This window comes from Schistocerca piceifrons, chromosome 5, assembly GCF_021461385.2.
Source record: "Schistocerca piceifrons isolate TAMUIC-IGC-003096 chromosome 5, iqSchPice1.1, whole genome shotgun sequence".
In the NCBI taxonomy this organism is placed as follows: Eukaryota; Metazoa; Arthropoda; class Insecta; order Orthoptera; family Acrididae; genus Schistocerca; species Schistocerca piceifrons.
The window spans coordinates 189,999,427-190,027,123 of record NC_060142.1 but is presented as its reverse complement, the minus strand read 5'-3'; the positions used below and the strand labels follow the sequence as shown (position 1 = coordinate 190,027,123).

General features: G+C 37.8%; 1 protein-coding gene across 1 annotated transcript in view; it reads right to left on the bottom strand.

The window, feature by feature from the left end:
* LOC124798878 (gastrula zinc finger protein XlCGF48.2-like) overlaps positions 1-27,697 on the bottom strand; it is a 310,319-nt gene that overhangs the window by 98,575 nt on the left and 184,047 nt on the right. Inside the window, exon 5 of the mRNA XM_047262410.1 lies at positions 13,208-13,348. Within this exon, the coding sequence (XP_047118366.1) occupies positions 13,208-13,348 (141 nt within the window). The remainder of the gene's footprint in view (positions 1-13,207; positions 13,349-27,697) is intronic.

Sequence of the window (27,697 nt, the reverse complement as noted above, 5' to 3'; positions counted from 1 at the left end):
TGTGTGGGGCCACTTGTTCCCTGGCGTTGTGGTTTGAAAGTGTTTAGTAGACAAGACAGGAAAGAAAAAAAGGTCGTGGCTACAATGAATACCATGACAAATAACCATCAAACTGGTTTGTGTAGAGACTACGTCTTGTCTTGATCTTATCGAAACTACACCATTTTGATCTGTATATGGGACTGTATACTGAGACAGGATGCTCTTTTGTAAGAGAAAGTGTTAATCCAGAAGGTTTACAGTTCAATCATTTACATTATTCAAGTAGCTTGGAAGACACTTAACGCTCTTTTTCAGTACCCACCCACTCCTGTGAAGATTTCTGCAACATGTTCAGGTGGAACTCGAGTAGCAGAGCCATCTCAGAAATCATCAATAACTGTGACCAAGAGAAGATTTAATACACAAATCTACTGATGTTGAATTTAGGTTGGTTACAGAGCATGCATAGGAAGTGTAACATTGATACCACACCAAAAACCATCAAAGTTGCATTTCACATGCTTGAACAATACAACAGAATTGGCCAACAAATCGAATCAAAATCACAGTTGAATAACTCAAGCACAACTTCACAACATGAACTTGAAAACAAAAATGATAATCAATACATACAGCAACAAAGATGATGAACAAACAACAGAAGAACATAAAGTTCAGCAACAAAATATGAGGAGTTTTAAGATGTGAATATTAACATTAATACTCTAAGCCATCAATTTAAAACACACAGAAAAGGCACTTACACAGACTCCTAATTCCAGGTTGCTCCTTGCACCCTGCCTTTCACAAACATGCCATTTTTCACTTTATGATCCACAGTTTGCAGTCAGTTCCAATGTCCACCACTGATTTAAACAAAAACTACAAACAGCCAAAACAACAGCTGAAAACAATGGTCATCACCTCACTTTTATTGATGGTATTGTAAAAGCTAAAAAATTTAGCTAAAACACCAAATGATTGGCAGAAAAAGATGTGTAGTATGATTTGTTGATAGACTGTCTGCTAAAACAAGCAACATTATGATGAAAAGGAAATACTCAGTGACCTACTACACTATTGAGACAGTACAAAAATACTTGTTCAATTGCAGAGACAAGCAGTCCTCAAACAAAAGTGGAGTCTATAAGATCAGCTGCAAAGAGAGTATGACTAACACTATATAGGAAAAACAGGAAGATCAGTGTGCACCTGACTCAGAAAACACAGCATAAGCTGGTATCTACAGAAAACAAACTCTACCTTTGCCCAGCATTGGATTGGAACCAGACATACGTATGTAGTAGATGTAAAAATAGTGCACTCTAGGCACAGAAGGCATTAACTACCACTGCTTAAAAGACAAAAGATCAAAAGGCACTATAAGAAACTTCCTGAACAGCTGCTGATTGAACAATACTTCAATTACTCTCCATTTCTTGATGCTGCCACCTGACTTATTAACTATTCAAATTTAATTACATGTCACCCACTATAAATAATGTTCATTTTTAATTTATTTGAGTATTATATTATTATGGTTGTATTATTTTGTATTTTACTAGCAATTAAATTATTTGATAACTGTAAATTTTTTGCTGTTCATTCATACCCCTGTGTGTGCAAAAACATCTTTGCAGGTACACTAGACAATGGGCTAATAACCCAACAGCTAGCTCACAAAAATAAATAATTACTGAAACAAATGACAAGTAAGTATGGTTTTCCATATCTCTCATACCTTCAGATTCATTCAAGACATTCATACTGGAATTTTCAATCACAAACAACAAAAACCTGCAGTGCCCTCAATGTACTTTTCAATTTATGGGAAACAGAAACAAGAAGCAATACATTATGTTGAAACAATATATCACCTTCCAAATGAAAGAATGCTGGCAGACATTAAACAAACTGACAAATGCAGTGGGCACTTTTTTCTCTTCCTAGATGAAACATCAACAGTGTAAGAAGTTAATAATGGCTAACTAGCAACTTGTAGCCAAGAAATGAACCTCTGCTTACAGACAAACATAGATAGTCGATTACGGTGCTATTTGAGTAAAAGCTGTTCTGAAATCTTAATTGATAATGAGCACTTATATTTATGGCAAAGACTGGGCATTTAATATGTGTACAAGAAATAAAAGAATGTGAGCAAGATGAACAAGTCCCTCTTAACTACAGATTAATTTTTTTTAATGTTAAATATTAATGAATTTAAGGTTCTTATACATGTCAGTCTAGTTGTGGAGCACTGAGAACTCTGGCCAAGTACATCACAAATGAAAGATTACATGCACCTTCAAGCCACGTGCATAATGTAAACAACTTAAAAATTACAAATTATTGTTACAGTTCTACTGATGTTTCACAAAAACAGCAAACAAATATCAATCCATCTCAACACTGTATGAGGGAAACATTTCATGATCACCACGATGAGTAATTTATTATATACCTCCTTGCATACGTCTTGCTTGATGATAGAGACACCATGAACAAGTATGCACTGAGGTAGCGATGTTGTTTCCTATGAGTTTTGTGTAAAGGGATGAGCGAAACAATTAATTTTAACTTGAAAGAGAATTGAAGAATGAGCTACAGAAAGAAGCAATGTGTAAATAACTTAACAGTTAAGACATTATAGGTCTTACCAAAACTAAGAAACTTTAAGGACTTACATGAAGATTTGCTGGAAGCAACACACAGGTAGCTTCTGGGCATAATTACACAAATATATTCACTTGTTATCTAACTAGCACCATTAAATTATAAAATCCAAATTTGATGATACAACTGGAATTAAGATAGAGGATTAACAAGTTTACTGGCCTTCTTTGTTGGTAGTATACACAGAATATGAATAAGCAATGTATGACTATTTTATGGCTAAACTTTGTACATTAGAATTCTATGAAATGATGTGTAATACAAATGCTATACATTAATAGCTTTCAGTTTACAGAATTTAAAAGATGGTGACCTAAAAGAGATGAGTTGTTGCCAATTTCTTTTGTGAATTCCAAAGTTCATCTGCAATTACAAATGTTTTTGTTTGTTAGGTGGCGACATCATTCAATGTGGGTCAGTGTGGTTTAACATGTCATTCTGATTATAATGATGTTTTACCTGACTTCTACCTAACCCATGAATGATGATTGTGACATCTGAATATACTTTTATTTGGTAAAGAGTTTCAAACAATGCACTATTGGGAAGCAGCTTATTATTTGCACAGGTACACTGGCTTGTGTTTTTACTACGTGTTGCAATACATGCTGGTGGGGCAGTTATTCCATGTAGCCACGTCCTGGCTCGGAGAAGGGAAGTGTGCACAGAACAGTATTTACTATGGCAATGGGAGTGACATCACAGAAGAGAGATGAAGCTGTGCATGTCCACGCATTGTATAAGAACAGTTACCTTACACATCTTATTGGAACTGAAGAATCAATATATTCATGTTTCGGAAGTTCTTTCAATCACTTAACGGAAATCTGAAGATAGATAAGAGTTTCCAGGGCATCAGCATAGATATAGCAGCAACGTCACAGAAGGCAACATTAAGAACAAATACATGGTTCGTCTAAACTTTGAATTAAGAAACAGCAGTTCAGTATATCAGAGTAAAGGCAATCATAACTTAATCACACAATTTCAAAAGATGTTGAACACCTCACTACATAATAATCAGCATACTTCAGTAGAATTACAGTTCAAAAGCCTCTATTCTCTCCTCCTGTGAACTACTTACTATCCAGTTTATTTCTGTACAAACCTATAATCCATACAAATATCTTCAGAAATGTCTTCCTAACAGTTACATTTATTTTCAACATTAAAAATTTTCTCTTTTTCTGAAATGATTTTCTTGTTATTGCCAGTCTATGTTTTTAATCTTCTCTAATTCTTTACTTACTTTAATATTAATACTGATATCTCAAACTACCACAGACAGACAGCAACATTTCAAGTGTGAAAACATATGAGAAGGAACTTCAGCAAAGAGAACTTGCTAATATTTAGTAATAAGTTTAAAGAGAAAAATGGGTTTCTGATCACTGTAACTCAAGTGATGTAAACTTTAAAAGATTTCTAAATATTTTTCTTGGTGTCTTTCACAAAACATTTCAACCTATACCCTGCAGCAATACAGTGATAAAGAAAGTAAAATGGTTTACCCAGTGCATAAAATTTTCCAGTGTAAGGAAAAGGCAATTTTGCACATAGAATTAAAATATTATAAAGATACTGATTTCACTGAATATGTTAGACTTTGTAAAATTATATTTAAAACAGTTGTCACGGCAGCAAAACAGTTGGCATGTAACAGGCTAATTTTAAACCATTAAAATAAGACAAAGGCTGTGTCGTCGGTCATTACATCCGAGTTAAGTGTTTTTAAAGCCCGTAACCAAAAAATTTCAAAAATTAAACTTGAAGGAAACATTATTATAAGTCTAAGTCAAATACCACAGTGCTTTAATGAATTCTTTATAAATTTAGCAGTCTGATGAAAATGGAACATATTATCACAACAAAGTAAATCCCTTTGGCCTAAATGAAAACTCTGAACACCTTAGAAATTTTTTAATAGTTTCTATGAAGGATGTAGAGAATGCAATCATACCATTAAAAAAATTTGAAATTGGGATGGAGTACCCACCAAAGTTATTAAAGCAGGACACAACAACATTACAAATCCACGAGTTCAAACAGTAAATCAATGTTCTGAAAAGGGACGTTCCCTATAGATACTGAAATATGCCGAAGACAAAGCACTCTTCAAAAACGGAGCAAGAGAGGTCATGGGAAATTATTGTCATATCTCACTCTTCCAGTCACATCTAAAATATCTCAAAAAGTTGCTGTTACCGAAATTCAAAACTTCAGTGCGCAATATTCTATTATTCTAAGCACTCAATTTGGTTTTTAGCAAAGAAAAAACACCATAGATGCAGTGAACAGTTTCACTAAGAAAATTAATTGCATAATTACACAGGAGCAATAAAGTGGCAGGAATTTTCTGCGACCTCACAAAGGCATTTGATTCGGTCAATCATTCATTGCCTATCTACAAACTTGAAAAGTACAACATTAGAGGCAGTGCCCTACAATGGCTTAAATCCTACTTATCACACAGAAAGCAAAGAGTTAGCCTTTCTTTAAATCGGGCAAATTATTATTCTGACTGAAAAAAAAAAAAAAATCTTAGGGTGTTCCACAAGGTTCCATGCTACACCCAGTCCTATGCCTCTTCTATGTTAATGACTTACCATTAAATTTCAGCTCCCTGTCTGTACTGTTCATATATGATACTTCTGTCTTAGTTTAAAATAAGGATAAAAAAATCCCAGCTCTGAGTTTTGTACCCTCAGTACCCTACAAATTGGTTTCAGCTAAATGAGTTGAATTTAAACATATCTAAGACTCACAAGATGCACTTCAAAACAAAGCAGTCAAAATTGAGCAGATTGAGATTGTTCATAACAACCATGATAGGAGAAGCTGACTCAGTCAAATTCTTCGGTTTAAATCTAGATAATTTGAGCTGGCAGGCACACAAAGAGTATCTAGCAAATCAGCTGAGCAACATTGTATTTGCAGTGCAAATATTATCAGATGCAACTGACATGAACACACAAAAAGTGGCATATACAAGCTACTTTAAATCTATTATTGGACATGGTATAGTTTTTGGGATGACCTGACAAACATAGTGCAGACACTAAAAATACAGAACAAAATCATTCGAAATATGTGCACTGCAAATCATAAAGAACCATGTCATCCATTATTTAGAAAACTTATAACATTACTATATGCCCAGGGCTTTCTATACACAGGAATTAAAATTTAAGATGAATTACAATGGAACAAGTTAATGTAGATTCATTCACGTTCACTTAAAAGAAAGTTATATGAGGCACTGACAATAAAATGTTCTTACTCTGGATGAATTCATGCTGGATGAACTGAAAATTTGAGCTGGATACAATGAGTTACATATTCCAAGAAATATCACTACAGTGTTGTTATTTATTTTAGTGCTACTATTTATTAGTGTAAAATCACTGTAACTGTACTATAAATTTTTGACTTGTCTCCTGTACACAACCAAACAGATTGCAAATGTACATCACGAGATGATTAAACCACAATTCCACAATTTACCCCCATTCTGAGGTTATTTTCACATCCTAGATACAGTCTGTCAATGGGGCCCTATGCTTTATTTTATGGACATAATATTCCATCCACACAATAGTTTAATAAGCAGAGTAATGTGATCCATACAATCAAATGCTTTGGCCAAGTAACAATTATCTCAACAGGATAATTATTATTGTTTAGCTTTGCTAGCAGTTCATTGGTAAGATTTTGTATTGCTCTCTGGGGGGAGAATCCTCTAGAAAAGCTAACTGACAGGCAGCTAAGTTCTGCACAGATAAATGAGAAATTTTTCTTTCATAGACCACTTTCTGAAACACTTTTGAGAAAACTGAAAGAGTGATATAGGTCTGCAGTTAGAGGTAGTTTGCTTATCTCCAGTTTTCTAGATGGGTGTTGCAATAGCAGATTTAAGTCTGTCAGGACATATGCCCTGAGTGACTGATAATAAGGATGCTCAAAATATCCTTACAGCCAGCAGAATTACCACTTTTTAGTGGCCTGGTGAATCTGTAATCTCCTTAGGCGTTGCATCAATGGAACTAACGTGCGAGGGTTTCCCAGAAAGTATGCACGTTTCTTTCTTTTTTCCGGCCAACAACAGTGGTAATGTGAAACTTAAGGTATGGATTATTCGATGTTTCCAGAGTGTGCGTGCAAATTTTCCATTTCCTCCAACAGATAAGCATACATACAGCAATGTTCCCAAATCACTGCCATTACGTGAAGTATTACAAGCATCATATTGTCAGTGAATTTCTCACTGCAGAAAAACAAACTGCTGGAAACATTCACAAACATTTGTGTGCAGTTTACGGAGAATCTGAGGTTGACAGAACTCTGGTTAGCTAATGGACATGGAGGGTGAGGCCATTATGAGAAGGTGCTTCAGCACAGCTCCAAGATTTGCCGCATTCAGAGAGTCCATCCATGGCTTTCACACCTGACATGATGCATCTTGTTGATGAGCTCATTTATGAGGACCGAAGCATAAAAGGCTCAGCAATGGACGTTGAAGTTGTGGATGCAATCATCCATGCACTTGATTACTCAAAAGTGTCTGCATGATGGGTTCAATCAAGTATTGGCACCAACAGAGCATAATACTTGTGTCTCACTTCAGGAAGGCCATAGAAAAGGAAGAAGATTACATGGAAAAATAGAGAGTGCAGACAAAACATCATTATTTCTTTTGTGTGCATTTTACTGTGTTCAATAAATAATTGTTGAAGAAAAAAAGTGGTGCATTATTTTCTGGAAGACCCTCATATGTTGGTGGTGCATGTAGTTTTTGCACAAGTACGTCTAATGTATCTGAATTTGGTTATTTCTTGTTGGATACAGTATTTGTAGCCACTGTGAAGAGGTAACCATTGAATTGGTGGACAATGTTTTGAGTGTCATCATTTTTGCCAGAGCTATTTTCTGGGGGCTCAATTTCAATTGGACTGCTAGTATTGTTTGTTCCTTGTTTAATAATGTTCTAGATAGTTTTTGCCCTAACCTTGAAGTGTATTACTTTTTGAGCACAGTACATGAGTTCTACTTTTTAAATGACAGTGAAGGAGTGTAGAATACTAGTGGTACTGGAGTTACAAATCCTGTCCAATGCTTGTTCTCTGAATTACTTACAGCTATTCACAATACCATATCTCCCAACCATTCTAAATAATTTTTGCCCTAACCTTGAAGTGTATTACTTTTTGAGCACAGTACATGAGTTTTTCTTTTTAAATGTCAGTGAAGGAGTCTACAGTACTAGTGATACTGGAGTTACAAATTCTGTCCACTGCTTGTTCTCTGAATTACATACAGCTGTTCACAGTACCACATCTCCCACCTGATTTTTACTGGGGCTTGTCTTTTTCCCTATCTGATCATTTCCTGCCTTCACAATTTCATATTTCATCGCTACCTATGTGTTATCTATTGTATTCTTTCCCTGATTCAGTTTATGCAATTTTTGAAACTCTCAGAAACTTCTGATTGTTTCAATTTAGCCAGGTCCCACCTTCGTCACTCCCTACCTTCCTGCAATTATGGTCAGAATCCATATATGCCCCTAAATATGTTTTGCAAATTAAAATCTGGTTTTTAAACCTCTACCTTACCATTATGTAATCAATCTGTAACCTTCCAATGTCTCTAGATATCTTCCACATACAAACCTTTCATGATTCTTAAAGCAATGATTAAATTTCACTCTCTACCAGGCAGCTTTCTATGTCATTCCTCTCTCCAAGTCCATATTCTACTACTATTTGTTGTCCTAGTCCTTTTCTTACTATCTAATTCCAGTACCCCAGCATAATTACATTTGCATCGATCTTAACTATCTGAATAACTCCTTTGGCAGGTCGATAGACACACAAACAAACACAAACATACACACAAAATTCAAGCTTTCGCAACAAACTGTTGCCTCATCAGGAAAGAGGGAAGGAGAGGGGAAGACGAAAGGAAGTGGGTTTTAAGGGAGAGGGTAAGGAGTCATTCCAATCCCGGGAGCGGAAAGACTTACCTTAGGGGGAAAAAAGGACAGGTATACACTCGCACACACGCACATATCCATCCACACATACAGACACAAGCAGACATATATGTGCGTGTGTGCGAGTGTATACCTGTCCTTTTTTCCCCCTAAGGTAAGTCTTTCCGCTCCCGGGATTGGAATGACTCCTTACCCTCTCCCTTAAAACCCACTTCCTTTCGTCTTCCCCTCTCCTTCCCTCTTTCCTGATGAGGCAACAGTTTGTTGCGAAAGCTTGAATTTTGTGTGTATGTTTGTGTTTGTTTGTGTGTCTATCGACCTGCCAGCGCTTTTGTTCGGTAAGTCACCTCATCTTTGGTTTTATATATAATTTTTCCCACGTGGAATGTTTCCTTCCATTATATTGAATAACTCCTTTTATATATATCACCACATATTCTTTCAATCTCTTCATCATTTGCAAATATAATAGCATGTAAACTCATATTACTGTAGTGGGTGTTAGCTCTTTATTTATCTTGATTACAATAAAGTGTTCACTATATTCTTCATAGCAGCTCAACCATATTGTCATTTTCTTATCGATTTTTAGAACTACTCCTACATGATTCCTATTTGATTGTGTACTGATAAACCTTTACTGACCTGAACAGATGTCCTGTTTTCTCAGCCATCTTCCCACTATATATAACATCAATCAAATGTGGTGTTACTTCAGAGGAGTTATGTGTACCCATTCATATTCTTACTGACAAATAATACTTGCAAATGAAAACCATACAATAAGTTATTTTAGAGGAGAGTGCAAATATCATACAATTTTTGTTATTCTGTTTATATGCAGAAATTCATGCTGAGGAGGATGAATGTCTTCAACATGGAACAGGACCACAGTAACTTCTTGAGGGGAAGTACCTGGGTGATTGCAAACATCTAGTATCATGGACCCACTTTAGAGAAGTGCAAAGTCCTCAGAGAATGTGTATAATTTTGATAATAGTTGTGATGTTTATTGACACAAATGATATGTTACATTTATATTAATTTGTAATATGTAGAAACTTCATGCTGGATGGTGATGTCGATAGACATTTGATTTTGTTCAGTTAATGATGTGTTCATTTATGGACATTCTCTAAATGTGAATGGATATTCATACATTATTCAAGAAAAATTAGACAAGTAGTAGTGATTTCCTTTATAGCAATTATGAAGCTTAGCAAAAAATGACTATGGAGGCCTTCAAGAGGGCATGGTTGAAAAAATGAAATAGGTAATAGAGAATCTTGATGGAATAACTCATTCAAACTAAAATACTAGACCACACATCTCTGTTTTTAAATTCTCTAACCTTCTGTAGCACAGTCACCATTTTTTGGCACTACTAAGTGAAACAGCAGCACTTCTATAGTTGCCGCAAATGTCACCACTATGTCAGATGCAGCAGTACCACCATCTGGTTTTCACATAGCAGGCCAAGGGCCAGCATCCGCAATACTTTCAACATGCACAAGTGGGCACTCAACATCTAGAAAAATCCATCATTTTTTACCAATGGCATCTCATTCTGGCAGCATCTACTATGAGGGGAGGTCCAAGTCAGACGATGGGCCAACGTGGTTTTGCAAGCTGCCACAATGAGACTTGTTCTTCAGTACTGTCAAGCTGACTCCTGGTTCTAAGTCTACTCTTGTGAACTTGGTGCCTTCCAGCTGGCAGGCCACCTACGAGATCATTGTAACTGCAGGTGGATTTGTGCCTTCAAGGGCAGCTGTATATGACCAAGGCAGTGCAGTCAATCAATTACCTGTTCATGTGCAGGCAAACTGACACTGCATGCCTCCACTCGGAGTGGTGGGCACCTTTGCAAGGAAAACAACGGGTTTCCGTGTCTGCAAGCATGCCCTGCCCTGCCCTGCCCTGTCCTGAGTTGTTCCAAGTCAGTGCATTTGCAGCCGTGAATGTAACACATCTGCATTCTGGCCCAGCCTTCAGTCATCTGTTGCATCTGCACTGCAACCTCACTGCTGTCAGCTCGGGCCGAGATGGCACTGCTTCCACAGGACAACATTAAGAGTGCTGTAGCTTGTTTATATAAAATGTGTGATTGTTAACAATGTTTTGTTGAGCCACCATCAGGCAAAATCCTGATGATGAACCACCACATCAACTGAATCCTGTCACTGCAGAGGCCACCCACCCTGGGCTTCCACAGTACCTATCCCTACTACAACCTGTAAGACACCAGCTATGTTTCTCCTGATCGACAGCATCCTCCTGAGTAATCCCCTCCTGGAGATACAACCTGGGCACTATATTACCTGTGGAATAAGTTACCAAAGATAATTCTATCATCATAAGCCACAAATTAGAGTTGCACAGTCTCAAAATAAATAATGGTTGTAATTTCTCTTTGCTTCCCCTACCTTCATCAATATCATCTACAATCACAATTTAAAAATGCCGCACATTATTGTCTGTAGAGGAACTGCTTCACAATCATATATTTGCTCATGATGCTCATTATTAGTTGTTGTTGTGGTCTTCAGTCCTGAGACTGGTTTGATGCAGTTCTCCATGCTACTCGATCTTGTGCAAGCTTTTTCATCTCCCAGTACCTACTGCAACCTACATCCTTCTGAATCTGCTTAGTGTATTCATCTCTTGGTCTCCCTCTACGATTTTTACCCTCCACGCTGCCCTCCAATACTAAATTGGTGATCCTTTGATGCCTCAGAACATGTCCTACCAACCGATCCCTTCTTCTGGTCAAGTTGTGCCACAAACTTCTCTTCTCCCCAATTATATTCAATACTTCCTCATTAGTTATGTGATCTACCCATCTAATCTTCAGCATTCGTCTGTAGCACCACATTTCGAAAGCTTCTATTCTCTTCTTGTCCAAACTATTTATCGTCCATGTTTCACTTCCATACATGGCTACACTCCATACGAATAGTTTCAGAAATGACTTCCTGACACTTAAATCAATACTGGATGTTAACAAATTTCTCTTCTTCAGAAACGCTTTCCTTGCCATTGCCAGCCTACATTTTATGTCCTCTCTACTTCGACCATCATCAGTTATTTTGCTCCCCAAATAGCAAAACTCCTTTACTACTTTAAGTGCCTCATTTCCTAATCTAATTCCCTCAGCATCACACGACTTAATTAGACTACATTCCATTATCCTTGTTTTGCTTTTGTTGATGTTCATCTTATACCTTCCTTTCAAGACACTGTCCATTCCATTCAACTGCTCTTCCAAGTCCTTTGCTGTCTCTGACAGAATTACAATGTCATCGGCGAACCTCAAAGTTTTTATTTCTTCTCCATGAATTTTAATACCTACTCTGAATTTTTCTTTTGTTTCCTTTACTGCTTGCTCAATATACAGATTGAACAACATCGGGTAGAGGCTACAACCCTGTCTTACTCCCTTCCCAACCACTGCTTCCCTTTCATGTCCCTCGACTCTTATAACTGCCATCTGGTTTCTGTACAAATTGTAAATAGCCTTTCGTTCCCTGTATTTTACCCCTGCCACCTTTAGAATTTGAAAGAGAGTATTCCAGTCAACATTGTCAAAAGCTTTCTCTAAGTCTACAAATGCTAGAAACGTTATTAGTACCACTATGAAAATGCAAAATCACAGCCCACACATCTTTCTGTTGTGTAACATTAACAAGTATCCAAAGTCTTGGCAAGGTATTTAAGAAAATGAGGTGTTCTTAGATTATATGACACTCCAGTCAAACAAAGCATTTGTGAACTTCACCATACTGCCATTATGCAATCATTTTTACATCTGGTGGTAGGACACATTCTGAGGCATCAAGGGAATTTAATACTGGAGGGCAGCATGGATGGTATAAATCATAGAGGGAGACCAAGAGATGAATACACTAAGCAGATTCAGAAGTATGTAGGCTGCAGTAGTTACTTGGAGATGAAGAAGCTTGAACAGGATAGAGTAGCATGGAGTGCTGCATCAAACCAGCCTCTGGACTGAAGACAACAACAACAACAACAACAACAACAGGTCAAGAATCTGGCATATTATAAATGCTCTCTAACAGGTGTATGCCAAGTTGTGGCCTCTTTTTTTTTTTTTTTGCAGGACCATTGGAAAACTAAAGCAATTGAAGAAAATCTTAAAGTCATCACAAACCACAAAGTACAAAAAGATAGTGATTACACTACTTGTAAAAAGACAGTCCCAATGAAACACTTACTATAGTAGATTAATCAGAAACTTGGAAGATTTGTGCCCTGCATATAGAACTGAACTGAGTCAAAATATAATACTACAGAGTGCAGCTGCAGTACTTTGATGGTGCGGATCTTTACATGCATTTTTTGAAGCTTTATCTGTATCGTCAACAAATAAACACACAATATCCATTCAACAGTGAAATAATATAGCTAATACAGTATGTGTTTCAACACATTTAAAATATTTAGATTACAGTAGTCCCACTTTTATTTTGTACGGCTTTTCAGATCTTTATTATGATTAAACATATAGTTTCTCATGTAAATAATATTACTCATACTCACATTTAATTGAACATCGATAGTCACAGATATCACAAGCATATGGTCTCTCACCAGTATGCATACGTATATGTCTCTTCAGGTCAGAACTTGTCTTGAAGGCAGACATGCAGGACTCATATACACAGACAAATGGATGATCACCTAGAACAATTCACAAAGAGGAAAATATACATAACTACATAGTCCCCAGTTTACTCATCTGGTTAAAACCGCATTCGATTTTCAACCATAGATGATGCAAAGTTCTTGTTACCTTAGAGTAAAAGTGGAGTAACATGCTTTTCTATTTTCAATTGGCTCTCATTAAGGTATTGTAATTAATACTGGCACACTGTGGATAGTGCAATGTCATCTTCCAGCAGAGGTACTCCTCTATCATATTTTTGGGGAGTCCTCTTTGTATGTGCAAGACACAAAAGTGTGAATTGATGGAAATTTATATAAAGCATGAACTTGCAGTTTTCAAATATACATATAAAACTACAAAATTCAATGCAAAAACAAGAACACTTCATTTAACTGGAATATAGATTCAATATTCTGCAGGAAAAATAAGCTAACATCTCTCTCTCTCTCTCTCTCTCTCTCTCTCTCTCTCTCTAATATCTCAGTGTCCTCAATTAAGCAAAGGTTAGATTATTGATACATATGGTTCACAAACTAGATTTTTGACAAAGGCAACCTATAAAAAGCAGCAAACATTACTATAACAAATACTTTGTGTAAATAAGTGGCAGGTTATTTGTTGGGAAAAATAAAATTAAGCAAACCATTAAAAACGTATGTCATAGGCCTGCAACAAATATGGACAAAAAAGAATTACTTCCTTCACATATTGCAAATTGGAATGATTGCATACCCCATTAACAGAGTGCCTAATGACTTGTTATGAACTGGGAAGTATCAACTTGTTCATAAAACAAAATGAATCCATTAAGTTTATATAGCTACACGATAAAAATTTATACGGGTTCTTACACATACATTTACATTAAACAGCTTATTATTGGGGGCAAATGTTGAGCTATGGTTTCATGAACAGACTTGCTATTCCATGCCATCTCATGCTCATGACCTCTATCACGCCATCTACCCCCCCCTCACAATGCACACACACACAAACCAGTTAATTAACCACAAAAAGCATTTACACTCTCAGCTCAATTAAATTACATTCTTCACCAACGATTTAAGTGTCTTCTGTACCCATCTGAAATGAGAAATATCAGCCCTGAAATTGTTCCTACCCATCCCAACATGGCACCCACTTGAACCTACATAACATTCTTGTCCATTCTCATACTACTCCTGTTCCCACACCCTTGACCCACGTCTCATATTCCACTAAAAGTCAATGCTGCAAGATATGTCTCACACATCAGCTTCTATTCCATCTATTTCCATAGTCAAAGTTGCTGGTGCAGGCCAACACAGTATTTCTTGACCTGGACCCAACTTGTCAAATCCTGATGGCAGAGGAAATTTTAATTACCAGCAATCTGAAGACATGGTGACCTAAAGCTCCTGATCAACAGACCATGTACCAAGTGCTTGGCTAAATCCCACATATGGCAACAGTGTATCATACTACATATATTTTCTCATCAACTGAACGAACTTGCTGGTATAACTATTACCTGTCATGCTATCAAAGAATAGTGGGTATGTACTAGCACAAGATCTCACCTATTGCCTACTAGTCCTCCATCATCATCATCGTCATCATCAATATAAATATTAAATTTCATTTCTGTGTGTTCTATTGCTTTCAACTACATAACTTAAAACATCCGATACATGTGAACTAGCCATGAAGCACATAATCTGAAGAAATGAAAAAATGAGAATAAAAATATCCCAATACTGTATCCTTAAGACACTGGCAGAACTGAAAGTGTTTTATAGCACGCATACAACAAAATTTGTAAAGATAAAGAGACAGGTCCTTCTTAATAATATTCTGACAAGAAGGTCTTTTAACTCTCATTTTCACACCTAAAGTTCTGCCAAAATCTTTTAATTCCCACCTGCAAAGCAAGCAGATATTGTAGTACTTTTTTGAAAGCTATCTTATACTTTTCAAATATTTTCTGTTGTTCAAACGTATTTTAAACTTTTTCAAATGATCTCTTTACTATTTAAACTACGGTCATGAAATGTTAGAAAAACTGTTTGGGCTACTTTCAATATGGCCACCACACATCTTCTTCCTGGCCTTACTTCATGTCCCCATGGGGTTGGCATGTTATTTCTGATTTGGCTTTGTTAGTGGTAGTAGTTGTTGATCCCCTTCCTGACACCACCACTTACCCATGAGATAGAATTTATTATCTTATCTGTTTGCAGCTATTGTTATCTCTTGTAAGTGTGGGAAAGTTTTCTAAATGTTTGTGAATTGTTCAACTGAGGTGGGGTGCAGGTACCAGCTTAGTATTCGCTTAGTTGGATGTGAGAAACCACCTAAAAAATACTTCCAGTCTGGCCAGCATATCAGCCCTTGCCATTAATCCACCAGGCCAATTTGATCCAGGGCCAGCACTAGACCCTGTGTCCCAGAAGTGAGTACTTTAATGTGCTCAGCTCACCAGTTGTGTAACTTGGCCAATATGTATGCTGTCTATGTATTCTATCATTTCTGGTTAGGCAATCTTCTTCACTATCTCAATGTGTTGCATTTAACACTATCCACTTTTTCTTTTGCACCACTATTTGATTTGATTACTCATTTCTATTTTACTTTCCTCTTCATCACTCACAATGTAGAAAAACAATCGAAAATGATAATACACAAGGTCATTCCAAAAGTAATGCCTCCTATTTTTTTGTGGTGACTTTGGATGTCCACGCTAGATGTCGTTGGTGTAGTGCTAATGCTTGAACCTTCCTCTTTCATTCGCAGGTGGTTCTGTTGTTCTGTGGTAGTTGGCACCAGCAAAGGAGTGTTCCAAAATGGAGTCCGATATGGACACATGTATGAAACAGTAATGTGTGACTGAATTCCTCACTGCTGAAGAAATTGTGCCAATTGAATGCTTGGTAAAGGTGTATGGAGACAATAAAATAGACATGGGCAATGTGAGGTGATGGGTATAGCATTTTCAAGGTGATGAGAACAGCTGCGACCTAGTCAACCCTGCACAGCTATCATCCCTCGAAATGAAGAGCGTCTTGATCAACTCAGCCATGCTGATCAGTCAATAATGACTGAATTGTGTGCAAAGCTGAATGTCAGTTGTAATGCCTTGGAAACAATGTTGGAACGTCTTGGTTAGCATAAAGTCTGTGTGAGATGGGTCCCACAGATACTTAAAGAAGAACAAAAAACTCATTGAATGGAAATTTGTCAGGCCCTGCTGGACCAATATGAAGCTAAGGTGACAATTTTCTGAATAGGATCATCACTGGAGATGACATTTGGTGTCACCAATATGAGCTGGAATCCAAAACACAGTCCATGGAATGGCGACATGTGAATTCTCCATCAAAGAAGAAACTCAAGACACAGCCATCTGTAGCCAAAGAAATGAGCTCAGTCTTCTGGGATAACCAGTGTGTGATTCTTTTGGATGTCCTGGAGCCTGGAGAAACAGCCAATTCAGCATGCTACAAGACAATACTGACTAAGCTCGAAGCCTGAATTTCGAGAGTAAGGCCAGAGAAGATGACCAAGTTTCACCTGCAACATGATAATGCCAGGTACCACACCAGTTTTGGAACCATGCAACTCGCTGTAAAATTTGGCTTGACTGTCTTACCGCATCCACTGTACGGTTCCGATTTAGCGCCTTCAGACTTCCATCTCTTTGGGCCTCTGAAAGATGAACTACGTGGCGAATATTTTCAAGACTCTGATACTGTTGTCAAAGCTGTAAGGAAGTGGTTAGCCTCAGCTGATTCCAATTTTTACAAGCACGACATGCAGGCTTTGGTTCATTGTTGGCAAAAGTGCATAATGAATGGTGGTGACAAAGTGGAAAAATGACAGTCTGTAGCTGAAATATTGCTCTGTTTAGCTGTGCTGTTGTGATATGTGTCTCTTGTAGTTTCCATGAATAAAAATAAGAGGCATTACTTTCGGAACAACCCTCATATATTTTAACTTGAGATCACCTAAAATATAAGAAAACAAAGTTTCCAGGCAAAATCAGTTAGCAAACAACCTGCACCATAAGAGCAGGAAAGAATAAAGTACAGCAGAGGCCCATTCTTGATGATGTATCAAATTAGGACTTTGAGTGAGTTAAGAAACCTCTGAATTTATTTTTAAGGATATTTTGCTAATACAGTGAGTGTATCGGTTTATATGCATCCAAACTTTTGAGTCAAGAGTGCAGCACAAATCTACCATGTGGGACACCACAGAGATCGTCACGACCATAGCGCAATTGGCTGCATTTCACTCATTGATATCTCTAATGCAGTGCTGAAATATGGAATGTAGCTGAGTCACACAGCGACAAGACAGGGTTAATGGTGAAAAGTGTGGAAGTAGCTCTGAAAATTTACTAATGAAGGTGTTTTGGGGTGCTAACTGCAAATTTAACTTCTATATTCTTTCGTTCATAAGTCAAAAATTATGGATTTTTTTTACTAATATCATTTGTATTACATTACACAAGATTAAATTCAGTACAACTTTTATCCAAATGATTTTCTTTGTCAGGTGCATCTTTCCTCTTCTTTCTGTATGAGTCTTTGAGTCTTTGTATTTCCAGCCTTCCACTAGCCCTGCAGGAGTAACTCTTTTGTTTAAATCTTCCATTCTTGTCCTCACAATCATCCTATACAGGCCCTATCTAATTTTCCACAGGCCTCAGCATATATTCATGCATTTTAATTTTTTTTAAAAAAAGGTTTTGAAAACCATGATGAGTCTCTTCCTCCCCCCGCCCCCTTTATAACAGCCTATTGGAGAGAAAAATGCAGTGACAAAAGTGAAGAAAATACTAGGAAACATTTTGTAAAGCAAGTTCAAAAAGGAAGGATGAGGAGGGTGTCATCTCAAACGAAAAAATATCAATAACATGTGGACTTCTTTGCGTTTAGTTTAAATCCAAGTTTTTGTGACCATCTGAAGGCTGATTATCATTCAACTGGATAATGGCACTATTAATATCTTCAGAATTGACCCCTGTGGTGACTTCTCATTCCGACAGATGACATGCTGCTGTCTGTTTCTCATGTTGCTTTCAGCGCACTTTACAGCATTATGTAAAAATTTTAGCTGACACATTTTACTGTGTAGTAGATGGAAGTCTATGGTATCAAATACTTTGCTCAAGTCAAGTAGTGTAAACATTGTGGCCTCAAAGTTGTCTATGGCATATTACAATTCATAAATAATTTCAAGACAAACAGTAGAAGCACTGAGTCATTGGCAGGCACATAAAAAGAATAAAAAACTTTCACACACACACATCTCTGCATCTACACTGTGCCATCTCAATGCACAATGCCAGTAGACTGAGGAGGGGATGTAGTAGGTGGAGTGGGTAGAGAGAGAAAATAGATTGTAAGTGAGAGATATGGCTGGGGAAGGGTGACTGATGGCTCAGAGCAAGGTAACAGGTTTGTGGGACAGGAATACAGGAAGGAGAAGGAAGGAACGACGATTAGAGTTTAACACTCCGTTGACAGCACAGTCATTAGAAACAGAGCACATGCTTGAATAATGAAAGGATGAGGAAGGAAATCAGCCATACCATTTTCAAAGGAACCATCCCGGATTTTCGTGCAGTGATTTCAGGGAATCATGAAAACCTTAATTGCTTGGCCAGATGGGGACTTGCACTGTTGTCGTCCTGAACGTGAGTCTAGTGTGCTAACCCATGTGGCACTTTGCCCTTCATTGGAAGAGAGAGGCAGCAAGTGCACAGGTACAAATACAACATGTAAGCACTGGACTTGGTGAGTTCATTCAGTGTGGTGGTGGTGGTGGTGGTGGTGGTGGTGAAGGTGATGGTGATGGTGATGATGATGATGATGATGTTGGTGATGACATGGTAGAGTAGATTTAGAAGGTGGTGATAGGACAGTGGAAGGAGGGACTGTTGGGCAGCAGGTGTGGGTGCAGCTGCTTAGTGGAGACTGAGACCCTGGGATTACAGGAATGAAGAATGTGTTGTAAGGATAACTCCCATCCAGATATTTCAGAAAAGTTGGTTCTGAGAGGGGGGGGGGGGGGGTGTATACAGATGGCACAGGTTGTGAAGTAGCCATTGAACTTGTGTATGTTGTGCTCAGCAACATCTTTCGCCACTGGATGGTCAACTCTGCTCCTGGCCACAAGTTGCTGGTGGCCATTCATTCTGGTGGATAGCTGTTTGATGGTCAACCCCACATAAGATGCTGTGCAGAAACTGCAGCAGAGTTGGTATACGACATAGCTGCTTTCACAGTTGACCTTGCCTGTGACGGGATAGGATAAGATGGTGACAGGGCTAGAAAAGGATGTGCTAGGTGGGTGACTGGGACAGGTTTTGCCTTGAGCCTTCCGCAGGGACATGACTGCTGTGGCAAGGGATTGGGAGTTGGAGTGACACAGGAATAGGTCAGGAAGTTGTGTAGATTGGGTGGGTATTAGAATACCACTTTAGGAAGGGTGGGTAGCATTATGGATATGACGACCCTCATTTATGGCAGTGGTGATAGGTAGGCAAAACCAAGCAGTTGCTTCAGTCTGAAATCATACTGTATGATGAAAGGAGTACCTCTTTGCAGATTGTTTTAAATGATGATAGTAGGACTAGGGGTGTTTGAGAATATGGTGCAGGAAATATGTATGAGTACGTAGTCTAGGTCTGGGGATATTTCTGTCTGTGGAGACCTTTCTGAGCTAAAGTCAAAGCTAAGGTATTGTTGATGGTTAGTGAGCTTCATGTGGACAGAAGTACGCATGGTGCCATCAGAGATGCGTGGAGGACAACATCCATGTTAAGTTGCATACTAGGCTAAGGAGGACTATGTGAAGCCAATGGAAAGAAGGTGCTGAGGCTGTGGAGAAACGAGAATAGAGTGTCTTGGCACTGGAACTGAGATCATAAAGATACCATAAACAAACCTGGAACTGACAAGCAATTTGCGATTTTGGGAGGCTAGGAAGATTTCCTGTAAATGGCCCACAAACAAGTTGGCATAGGAGGTGCCATGCAGGTTCTAACGATGTATGACGATATGAAATGGTGTGAAGTTGGATTGCAAAATTCACACTCTCTCACATCGGCTGACTTACTTGATTTGCACAGCCGATCTTCTTCTCTGGATTGCCAGCTACGATGATCTCCAAAACCTTCATCTCCGAAAAATAACTGCTGGTTAACAGGAATTTATAAGACTCTCTCTCTCTTCTTTTGAAATAATTTAGTACTTGAAGAATACTTTTAGTTCAGTGTTGGTACATTTCAACTTCCACAAATAACACATTCACCACTTCTCAGATCAATATTCGAATGTATACAAGTCGATTGATTCATCTCGCACTAGACTCAATAAAATACATCTGCAATAAAGTTGGTTTAATAACCACATAATTTATGAACCAATCTTGCCTCTGGTGAGTCCAAAGCGTGAACTATAATTAACAATGTTTCAACTGTTCTTCTTTTTTCTCATTACAATAGTCAACAATATAAAATCCTATAAGACACATAAACACTCCTTGTTCTTCCAATATGGTTTCCGTGGCGTGAGCGGCAAACACTTTTCGATGCCGTCCAACTGTCGTATCTCCCTTGTGCCCACGACTCCTTTCCAGCATGCACACACAAACATGTGTCGCACAGTATGTACACTCTCACACACTTATTTTTAAAATATCATGTGTTCGAGACAGTAGAAGGACGAATGGTTCTATAATTTACGTGGAAATTCTCAAATCACTACGTATCTTCCCATCCCCCCACCCCCTCAGATCAAACATGTGATATTTTATACATGCTCATTATGTACATCAGTATTACATATAATAACAATTCATAGTTCCATAGTATACATTCCACTTTTTTAATTAACCATGCATAACCCTTTTATTTACTATTTAGCTATTCTTTTTTCATTCTACTTTGATAATAACAAGCATTTCATCTAATGTTGGAGTCCATTCTTTTATTTCTAGGAATTGTGTGGACAACATTTCTGATTTCCAGCCATAAACTCCAGGTGTCATAGGCACTTGATTATTTCATCCTTTATTCTAATTCTTTTTACTATCTTTTCTTTAGCACATGCTAGTTTCATTATTCACAGTAGTTTGTAGTCTGGAGGAATTCTGGGCAAATGGAAGTGTTCTTTCCGACACTCATAACACATAATAATGCTAGCGGTATATAGAATTCAAACTTACCAGAATAATTCCTATAAAAATGTGTGACTTCTGTCACAATTCTGTCCCTTTCCCCTAGGATCAGTACCTATACCTTACATATGGGTTGTCCCTATGAGTGCACTTCCTCCTTACATTCTGACTGGTACACCCCTTTATAACAAATCCCTATTCTTCAGGCCACAGGTTGTCCTATCTCTATGTAGGTACGCCTGCCCTATATCCTTAGCAAATGCTGGGTATGTCCCCCTTATCCTTTATGAGTAGGCCTCATGGTTCATTGCCCCAAGTATACATCTTTAAGTACACTATAATTAAATATTTTCTGGTAAAAATACAAATCTATTTCAAACTTCCCATTTACTTCTTAATACTTCATTTAATACCTTAGAGTCCTCCTTTACTCTTCAACTTCTATACTCTTAATAGACACTATGTTTACCTATATTTCAATTCTTAGTCGATACTATGTCTACCTATATTGTTCAAGTCCCACTATCCTACTATTCATCAATTTATCAGAGTATCTGCTACCTTGACTTTTCTTAAATAAGCATCACAATTAACTCAAATCTGGCTTGTATTCTCCTTCATTACTCATGCCTCCTTCTTATGTATATTCATTGTAAAATTGTCATAATTTTTCTATACTATTGTACATATGTGATATTGAATCATCATAGTTCTGATATGTATACCCTCCCCCTACAACACTTGATGGTTCTCACCTTTTCACAGATTTCTAGTAAGTAGTTTCATTTTTTGTGTACCCATGTATCTTTGTGTGTATGCTGATGTGCGTTTGTGTAGTATGATTCTTTGGCCTTCTTATCTGAAGATAAGTTGTAGGTTATTGGAAACTATGGAAACCAGGAAGGACTTCTGTGATAGAAGTAGATGAATAAGGAAAGAGGGAGAAATAGATCGGTCCTCAAACAAGAAATAAGAAAGGAAAAAAAAGTAGATGTGGTTGCTAAGATCGAAGAAGAGGAAGCAGGCAGCCCCAAAGACAGGAGACTATTCCCAACCCCCTTCTCCACGACCCCTACCTCACCGGTACTTGAGTGAGAAGCTGGAGGAGGTATGGTGTTAAATCGTCTCCTACAGAACGGACATTCCCACCTTCACGTTTGAGGTCCCCGAAGAAAATCTTAGCAACCCTATGGAAACGGCAAATAGTGAAGAATCAGAAACACTTGTTTGTGAGGGTCGTTTGAAAGGTGTAACGTGTGTTTTGTGTTAGTCATGATTTATCTGTTAGTGTAAATCATGCTTTTACCTACACTACCCACCCCCTTTCAAAATCGATACAAACCCTCCCATCTACATCACACCCCATAAAAGGTATAAAATATTATGTATCAAGTACAAAATTATATATTCCACTATCACAGTCATTTATCTAGTCATATAATATTATGTTTTCCACAAATATAATATTCTATTCAGTTTACTAGGAAAATCACGCTGCAATGGCTTTAACTCGATTATCTTACATTCAGTGTGAAAATGGTTTTCTCACGAATTCGGAAATTATTTCAAAAGTTATGTGCCAGATATGGTTCTCCCTATTTACTTAAGACTAGGATTACCAGGCAGCTTTCAAGAAAACTATTTTTTGTAATCATTCATATTAATAGATTTACTGATGTTGACTTCACCCAGACTACTGCCCACAGATCTGCACAGAAGCTGGTAAATTGATTACTTACAAAGACAAATTTAGGCAAAAATAAAACCTAACTATAAGTGTAGAGCGGGAGAGACTGCTGGCTAGGAAGATTTAGTCTATCTTACCTCAGGGATAATGTGCGCATCAATTTCCATCTCATGTCGCCGCCTAGCAAGTCAGAATAAGTTTGGATAAGATGGACGAGTCATGAGGACAGGAAGGGGCACCCTGTAATAACCAAGGACAGCGCAATCAAAATTACTAGCAGGCACAACTCTCTAACAACCAAGAATGATGCAGTCACCTACCAGGTGCAGTTTTGGGTGACGTAATTACAATTCCTCGCTGGTATGTTTCTCTAATAAACTGTAAGTGGGGGATGACATAATAGTGTAAGAAGTAAGGGGGTTGTGTAAGAAGTTGGGGGAATTTGGTGCAGGAAAGTTTTATTACAGAAGAAACACCAAAAACAAGTCAGGAGCCAACAGTCGTCACTCTGCCTGTTAACACTTTTTTCTATTTTGTTTTGGATAAGCTTGAATTCTTTCCAGATGTCATTTATAACCTTGCTAGTATCATTAAATTTGGAAGATAAAACAGGAGATACGTTCTCGGAGATTACTCTTGTGGCAACTTTTTGATCTATCATCTCTTCTACCTGTTTCTCCAGACTACTTATATTTATTATGTCTGAGGTTGCTAGTTTCTCTTTACAGTTTCTTTCCACGTTATCTACTCGAGTGTTAATGCCTGCAATTTGTAACTGGACTACTGGTATTAACTTTTCCTGCTTTTCAACATTTTCTTTAAAGGTATGCAACCACTGCATTACAGCATCAAATGTAACATTACACACATTTTGAAATGATCCTAATTTTTCACTCAGTTCAGTTTACATATTACTACATTTATCTTCAATATCAAATTCTAGCTTTCTCGTCAAATTCTGATATTGATCATTCTGTCTCTGATTAAAGTCAGAGAACAGTTGATTTATGTGACTGCTTAAAGAGCTAGTTAACTCATCTTTCAAATCTATTTTAAGATTTTCTACTTTAGTAGTTAAAGCGTCAAATTTTCCATATCTTCACATAAATTACTAAAGTCTTTACTTTTTGAATATACCTTAGCACTTAACAATCCTAAATTTTTATACCGAACATCCAATTTATTATTTAATTGAATATTCACTGTGTCTATTTCTCTACTAAAATTAGCACTCTGCGCATCTAGTTTTTCACTTAAAGTTGCACTTGATTCATTTCTCAAAGAAGTGCCCTGGTCATCTATTTTATCATTTAATTGAATATTTACTGAGTCTAATTTAAGCCTTTGAGCATTTGAAGTTGTATTTAGTTCCTTTCTTAAAGAAGTATTTTGAGCAGTTAGTTCCTTTCTTAAAGCTGCTGAATCTGCACTTTGGTCATCTATTTTATCATTTAAATTTTTGATCAAATTTACTAATTGAGACCAGTCTGGCACCTCCTTACTCACTTTCATTGCCATGGCTGGTACTAAAGTTTCCCCAATCCTCTGTGTATTATCCATATTTCTCTTAGTTTTTCATCTAGTGATCATATAACGAATTAACTCTAAATATTATAACTACACTAATACAGTCTAGTGACCAGTTTCTTCAACTTTATACTTGAACTATTATTGTTTTTCGTTCACCCACCATAGGGTTTTGGGCTGCGTCAGTGAGCAGGTGTGGAATCAGCACCGGTGAACAGTGACTGGTGCCGGTGGCGTCAGCTGCTGGTTTTCGCGTCGGCATCAGTGTGCAGATGTAGAATCAGCACCGGCACATTGCCTGCACCGGATCTTCTTCGTTGAATTATACTCATCGTATCTCTTCTTAGTCTAATACATCAAGGTCTTCTTTCCATTGTTTTAACATTATTACTTTCATACGCTTTCACTGTGTTGCATTCACAAATTTTTTCATTTGATTTTTGGACTTAATCCAATTACACGAAACAGTTTTCTTGTCTTGTTATACCTGGTTGCTAGGGCAACACATCATATCTTCTGCTTCGATTTCCTCTAAAAATTCCCATTTTTTGAGTCCTTTTCACTGGTCACCATGTTCTAATGCTTTAGACAATAGAACTTGTGGAGTAAATATACAAACTTTATGTTTTCATCAATTAACAATTTTGTAGTGTATGCAGAATAACATTTTCGCATTTCATATGTAAATATCTCCGTCTTCTCGTATTTCACTCATATTTAGAACTTTAGAAACACATTACATTAATATTCACAAGCGAGTTGGTTTAAGAACCAGTCGTAATTTATGAACCCATCATGCCTCTAGCGAGTCCAATATGTGAATTACAATTAACAATGTTTCAACTGCTGTTCTTTTCTCTTGTTACAATAGTCAACTATATAAAACATCATAAGATACATAAACACTCCTTGTTCTTCCAATACAGCTTCCGTGGCGGGAGCGGCAAACACTTGTCGGTGCCGTTCGACCGTCGCGTCTCCATGTGCTCATGGCTCCTTTCCAGCCTGCACACAAAAACATGTGTCGCACAGTTTGTATGTTCTCTCACACTTATTTTTAAAATATCATGTGTTCAAGACAGTAGAAGAGCAAGTGGTTCTAGAATTTATGTGGAAATTCTTGAATCACTACAAGGTGGCTACTGCTAGGCTGAGGATTTTTTTGTATATCTTTCCCATAAAGGAGAAGTAGTTATGTGTGAAGATGCAATTGGTTAGATGTTTAAGGAATAGGGTAGTGGGTTTGGAGTCAGAAGGACATTGTGAGAGGTGGTGCTCGATAGTAGCAGTGGGCATAAGCCTGAGTGATGATGGTGTAAAGGAAGGCAGCACCAATACCGAAAAACAGTGACCTAGGTGGTACAGGGGTGAGGATAGTTGAGAGTCAGTGAATAAAGCGATTTTTATCTTTAATATGAGATGATAGTTTATGAGAAATTGGTTGTAGGTGTTGGTCGACAAGACTGAAGATTCTTCCAATAACTAGTTGCATTAGGGCATGCAGGATTGTTGGGTTTATGGATTTTGGGACGTATGTAGAAGATGGATCTATAGGGGGTTATTAGAGTGAGGAGACAGATGGATTCAGGGGAAAGATTCTGTGATGGATCTAAGGATCTGAGTTGGGACTGGAGGTTATGTTCCACATCTGGGTGGGATCAGACAGTCGGCAGATGGCTTCTGTCATGTAGTCACTGCAGTTCATCATGACAATGGTGGACCCACTGCCTAAAGAGATGGTCACTAAAGCAGGGTCAGACTGGAGGTTTTTGATGGCTGTTCTTTCTACCATTGACAGGTCTGTGTTTTTTTGGAAGAAGCTTGGGGAAGGGTGGTGAGGGCAAGTTGGCGGTAAGAAACTCCTGGAAGGTAACCAGGGTTTGTTTAGGTGGGTGAATGGAAGTTCCACAGTTAGATTGTAGAATGAACTGGAAGGGGCAAGGATGAATGTTGATGTCACATCCTATATACCAACATCCCCTATATACCAACATCACTTTCTCTCCCAATGTCTTACCAACCCCATATCTACTGCCTCATTCATTATTCATCCGACCAATTACATCCTCACACATTGCTAGTTTTCTTTTGAGGGGAAGTTACACTATTCGATCAAAATTATTCAGATACCTAATAGTGTGCATTAATACAGTGTGTGTCCATGATTCGACACTATGAAAGCTTCAACTCTGCTGGGGACACTTTCAATGAAGTGTCTGAATGACCATGGAGGAATGGAAGCCCATTCTTCCTCAGGAGGCTTATCCACAGAATGTAGTGATGTTGGATACCACTAGGGTTTGGTGTGAAGTAAGTTCTAACTTATCCCAAACATGCTCCATAGGGCACAGGTCAGGATTCTGAACAGTCTAGTCCATTTACTGAATGTTATTGTTCACAAACCATAGTCTCATAGATGCTGCTTCTTGAAGAGTGCACTGCCATGCTGATACAATTATAATCTATGAACTGTTCCTCTACTGTATGCAGTACATAATGCTATAAAATGTGCTCATATTCTTCTCCATTTAGCATTTTCTTAAGCACAATAAGGGGACCACATCCTAATCACAAAAAACACTCCCATACCATTAACATCACCTCCAACTCGTCCAAACTTTAGTGTCAGCACTACACATGATGATAGGTTACATTTATCCAGGCATTCACTGAACACAAACCCTTCCATCACAGTGTCAGTCCAAAACACTCATTTAGAGTCATCCACTGACCACAAAAATACATGGTTTATAAAGAGCTGCTCAACCATTGTACCTCATTCTTTGTAATCCCTATGCAAAGTAATTGTGCAAGCTGGACTGCCAGCAACACTTTGGAACTAATGAGTGATTCATTTCAATGATTTCACAGAATTTTTTACAACCACTTTTTACAATGCTTGACAGTCCCTGTACTTCAGTAGATGAGGTCCACTTGGTCTACATTTAGTTGTGGTTGTTCCTTTGCGGTGGCACTTCCCAAT